Here is a 6000-nt window from a genome sequence, read left to right on the forward strand (position 1 = left end):
ACAGAGATATCCCTAACGCGAAGCAAGTTGCGATTGCCGAACCACGATATCGTGCTATTTTATAGTAGGCAGTCGTATTGCTAGGAGTGAAGACGATGGTGTTTATAAACGCAGAAACAGCAGATATGATCCGGATTTATGGAGAATGCACTCAAAAATTAATTATAATTTTGTGTGTCGTTCTGTAAAATAATATCTCAAAACCTCCCTGTTTTAAAAATTCTGGTCATGGTTACGACATTCCTGAACTCGGTGCTTTATTAGCTTACGAAATAATATACGGTAAATAATTTCTCAATATCGCGGCTTAATTCGCGATTTAAATCACACTGAAACTAACAAGGTGAAATAAGTTTAATATGAGTACTACTTAAAGTGATATATATATATATATATATATATATATATATATATAAATAAACACAAGGGGCTGTTGAAAAATTCATAGCCCAACTCAGAAAGAGTCCAGGTAAAATGGTGAAATTGTAGTTTTAAGGAACATTTCTGCATATGCAAATACAAATTTTCATATTAATAACGAAATTCTTATTGTGTTTTCCAGGTCGCTGAAGTGATCACGTGTAACCAACGAGTGAATTTCACGAACATCGAGATCAGGGCTATTATCAAATTTTTGTCCCCAAAATTGTGGATGAAATTCTTAACATTACTCTCCAAAATCGTAGAATCTAAGCAAAACGTACGGCCGAGATTGTGTCGGTATATAACTCATAATGACTTGGCATGAGCAAGCTCTCGGCACAATTGGTTTCCAAAAATCTATCAGCAGATGAAAAGCGTGAGAGTGAGGACATCAAAGGAAATTATCTCCCATTTTGGCCGCAATGCTGACCACTTTCTATCTCGAATCGTAACCATAGGCGAAACATGGTTGTACCCCTACGATGCTGAAACTAAATAACCGAGAAGTTTAACAGATAAAAGTTGGCTGGAAAAGTCTTTGTAAGATTGTTTTGTAAATTACTCTGCATTATTTACAAAACAGAAAGACAAACTGAAAGTTCAACGCTGCGGAAAATTGAAAAAAGAAATTCTGTTCCTTCAGCAGGACAATGCCGCTATTCATCGAGCACCGCAGAAAAACTGACAATGAATGATGTAGGGTTTCTATGACTAGATCATTCTCTTTATTCCCCCGATCTAGCTCCGTCAGACTATTATTTATTCCTCGAACTCAAACAATATTTGAAAGGGTGTTATTTTGAATCTAATAAAGAGGTGATTAGTGCTAGGAGACAATCTTCATATTTTTTTTCTTTTTTTTTAAACTGATCTGCAAAAATTGGAGCAGCGTGCAAAGAAATGTATAGAACTTTAAAGGGAGTATTTGGAATAACTGTAAAATTTCATCATTCCACGTGTACTCCCTTCTGGGTTGGGCTACTGACTTTTCAGCAGTACCTCATATATATATTGATCACACAATAATGCACTATCCGGTTATAAACAGTATAATTGTGGTATGGAATAAATATGTTCCGTTTTATTCCAACTACGTGTTGGCATCAAATAGATCTTAAAATGACTTTATTATTACTGAAATATAGCACCACTGCATAGGATTAACTCGCTAAGTACGACAATATAAGCTTTAGGGTTTCTGCAGTTATATTAGTTTTAAGCTCTCTGAGTTTCCCTGATTGCAATATCTTTGACATTTTTTTTTCTCCTATTCCTCTCATAGCTGACTACGTCTCACGTTCATGTTCTCTTCTCAGGTTACTTTTAATATTAGTACAATTTAATGTTTCGTTTTTCGATATAAATTTACAGAACGAAATTTTGCTACTTTCATAACTTTATTCATGTGAAAGACTTTTTTGGCGTTTCTTACTAATTAGTCACATGGTCCAAGAGTTAGAAATCTTTCATCATCTGAACATTTTAAGACTTTACTTTTTATAAATTTTGCGGAAAACATTAACTGAATGGTTTACTTCGTAGAACTCAAATAATTCTAAGCTTTTCTTATTAATAAATTACATAGTAAGAAAATTTTGAGGGAAGGAAAGAAAAAAAATAATTCATCATTAACTTTAGAGTTTCGTTGTTACGCCTCGGCTTCCGTACCAGAAAGAACTTGCTGTACAGTTAAAAAGGGGGCCCAGTGCCTCAATGATAAGCCACTTACCTCCGGCGTGCGGGATCCCTGATTCGATCCCCCGCCCAAGTGGTGGACAGCATAATACCCGTGGTACTCCCGTTTCTTCGCACATTCTCATTCCACCAATTCTACCATTATCATTCACTTGCCTTAATCATCTGTCTCCCTTAGCCTAAAGGGTAAATCATGGAACGTTAAACTGAAAGACGTAAAATTAAAGAATAAGTTACTGAAAATAATAATTACAACTAATGTTAAAGGTATTGAATAAATATGTAGTAAAAAACAGATCGCAAAAAGTTCCAATAATACTGAACCAATCAAACATAATGGCAGGGTTGGCTGGTTTAAACCAAAAAACGAAAAATGTCCGTAAAAGTGTAACTATTCGTAAAATCTTGATGAACACACATTTGTGGGTTATCACGTTTCACTCCCATATATTATTCATACTATATTCAGACCTAAATTCCCCATTCTTTACTCAAAGAGATTATATTACTAAAGCAACTTTTTTATGTAACTTTATGGATGTTTCTTATGTGATTTTTTTAATAGTTTGTTATTATTGTTATGCAACCAAAGGAAAATTATAAACATTGTTTCGTTTTAATAATGTTTACTATTGATAAAATACATCGAAATGCCGTACCATTTGGGGAGGGGGTCATACAAACCCCACGAGAGCCAATTATTGAAATAACAAGAATCTTTGGTAACTATTTACGTATAAATGGGTCAGAGAAAAAGTGGACTCAAATAATTCGTATCTTTATTCACTTTTCTTACTGATATGCAAAGGAAGTCGTTATATTTCTTTAACTTGGACTAATAAAAGTTATAGTGAATTAACTTGGACTAAATTACTTCTTCTGTACTATGCAGTATTTTGAAATTGTCCATATGTAATTTTGTATAATGGTTTCATCTGTGCAATTGTTTATCTTTTTGTCCTTCTGACAATTATATTAACAAGTATGTAAAAATGAGTGCAATGTATTTTTATCAGGAGTCCTCCGTGACTGAGTCGGCAGACGTATCACATTTGTGGCCAATTAGTCTCGGTTTCGAGTTCTAATGGAAGACAATTTGCTTCGGATGTAAGCCGTGAAGCGGTTTGGATTCCGCTTTAAGCTTATGTGAATCCTTCCAGCATAACCCGGTTGTTGCATACTAACACTAAGGCGAAACAAGCTTATTTCTGTCCATATGTGATATAAATACATAGAGTAAATTATTTAAACCAAAAAAACCTGGTTTAAACAAAAAAAACCGGGTTTAAACCAAAAAAACCTGTTTTTTTTTTCAATAAAAACCATGGTTTTTGCCAACCCTGCGTAATGGTAAAGTTACTTCAGTTATTTTGACAGTTTTTTACGCGGTTTTTCAATTGATGAAGCAATCTTTTTGGGAGGAAGACTCAAGAAAACATTGGTGATCGCGAAAATTCACCAAAGCCTACACGTCCTGCGCCTCGTGATCCCTCCGGACTCCTCGGGCCCTTGGCGATCCCCCAAGTAGCTAAAGTGACCAGTCCGGCATTGAATATCGCTAAAAGAAGTTTTTATTTAATATTGTGGATGTATCGAGTTCTGTGCAACTGTTCTCTCTATTCTCTCCTTTTCAGTTCGTTTCTCCTCTGTATGTTAGTATTTACACGAAATTGTACACATATTGAAAGGGTTATTTCTTCCGGGCAATTTCCTCCGCATCTGGGTTGGTTAAATTAGAGTTCAGAATTTCAGCAGTGAGGCTATATGAGACGTGGACCTTTAGCTTAGCGTTAGATCCAAACCACGTGAGTTCGCGCCGGAAATTGAACTCGGAATTCCCACGCAAAAGGGGCGTACGCTAACCATATAACGTACAATATCGTTTTACAATGCACATTAACGTATGTCTAGTACTCAGTTTTACCTATAAATTTTCAAAATTTTGGTCTCCTTGAACTTAACCTGTACCACATAAAATAATATATAATACATAAATAAATAAAATATAAAGTGAACTTCATAAATGAATAAAGAACTCATAATAAATATGTAAAAGTTTTACTTCCGCAGATAGTTCTAGCGAAAAGAACATTTGCAGGTAGAATTGGGTATTTGTGAGATTCTTCACCAAAGTGACACGTAAATGTACCAGTCATATCTGCCAGCCAACTAAGATTAAACATTTAGAGATGATACATAATTAAACCTAACCTAGTAACCAGTCATACTGTAGTAGGCACCCAAAATAACTGATACCTAACCTACCTAAACTCAATGAATGTAACTAACCAATCTGGCTGAAAATGTGATATTAAAAAAAAAAAAAAAAAAAAAGTATAGGCCATAATCAGTAGAATCGTCTGTGAAAGTAGTGTCAAACCAAAATCTTTCGATAGGCCCTACTTCCTCGTAAGTCAGCGCTTTTTTTTTCACCAACCCAAAATATGCTCCATGTTCCGTTAAGGGGGTCCAAAACTACACTGGACCCCCTTAAGCTAAGCTAAGCTAAGCTAAGCTAAGCTAACCTAACCTGACCTAACGTAACCTAAGCTAATAGAACCTAATATAACGTTATATTATGAAATCAAACGGAAATAAATAGAAAGAAGCGGTGTCAAAAACACTGGACCCCCTTAACGGAACATTGACCCCAAAATATGACTTAACCTAATCTACAATTAAATTATTTTCGATAAATGGACTCATGTTAACATTATAACTCAAATACTTCAATATAAACAAACTACTCCGTGACCATGTAAACAAATTACGCCAATTTAAAGTGCAAGGCATATTGCAAACATGATTATTCCTAAAAATTAAAATAAATGTTCCATCTCCCACTAGAATTCAGCACAAACCTTATTTCTACAAATGAAGATAATGCATAATTCAGATCGTAATTCCATATTGCTACTTTGAAATATCCAGACATACCATGTAGCCTACCGGTTCCAATTATTAAACTTTCAATTTCAACCCTAGCTTCTATCACTAAACAAACCTCGTTTCCATTATTTCCAAATAAAATTATATATATCACACTATAAACATATTTCTAAATATAGCTATGAATACTTACTGTAAGTGACAAACATTTTAATAACGCCGTTGGAATTTCTCGACGAATACTTTCTTCACCGAATATATTTATTTTCATGCTTGTTTTCATCAAACAAAACCTGCACAAATTAGTATAATCTTCTCCGATACTCCTCGATTTTAACTGACTTACTACCACTACTTCAAAGCTCATTATCACGATTTAACCAACGATGGATGCCACCAAAATTAAATAAAATAACAAAAGTGCAAGGTAGCTTTCATAGCTTGCAACCCTCCTCAAGTATGGCGCTTGACCTCCCTCTTGCTTGAAACAGTATTGCCAGTGGCTAGCAGTATCCGTTTTTAGTGAACTGTAAAAAAAACTCGATATATAACAAAAAGAAATGAAATGTTTTATGTTCCACGATTGTGTCAGTTAGGCTAACGAAGACAGTGATGATGAGAAATGTATATAATGGTAGAATGAATAAAGTAGGAGGAAACGGGAGAACCACGAGAAAAACGACGAACACGGTGCGTAAGGGTTGCCAACTCTGCAAAATAAAAAAACGGCACCAATTCAAAATTCCCTGTGATATAGGTCTAAATGTTCAGACTCATTCATGGGATGGAAATGTACTATTGTGAACAAAAGTGCATATTATAATATTCTGCATATTATCTTTAGTACATTCACTAATAAACTTAATAGATACATTGTGCTATAAATGAGAAACTGAAATCGGCATGTATCACTTTATTGTATATTTTCCAGTAACTGCCACTTCTGCCAATTATTGAAACAGATGAACAAAAGTATACTAATCTTTACGTGAC

At 34.5% G+C, this 6000-nt stretch overlaps 1 protein-coding gene across 1 annotated transcript in view; it reads right to left on the minus strand.

The window, feature by feature from the left end:
* The window catches only part of LOC145680690 (uncharacterized), a 47489-nt gene extending 41856 nt beyond the window's left edge, over window positions 1-5633 (minus strand). The window contains exon 1 of the mRNA XM_081751587.1: window positions 5201-5633. Coding sequence (XP_081607713.1) covers window positions 5201-5374 — 174 coding nt within the window. The 5' untranslated portion in view covers window positions 5375-5633. The remainder of the gene's footprint in view (window positions 1-5200) is intronic.
* Between the last annotated feature and the right edge of the window lie 367 nt (window positions 5634-6000).

The sequence above is a fragment of the Thermobia domestica genome, chromosome 3 (genome assembly GCF_964235325.1).
Source record: "Thermobia domestica chromosome 3, izTheDome1.hap1.1, whole genome shotgun sequence".
NCBI classification, from domain to species: domain Eukaryota; kingdom Metazoa; phylum Arthropoda; class Insecta; order Zygentoma; family Lepismatidae; genus Thermobia; species Thermobia domestica.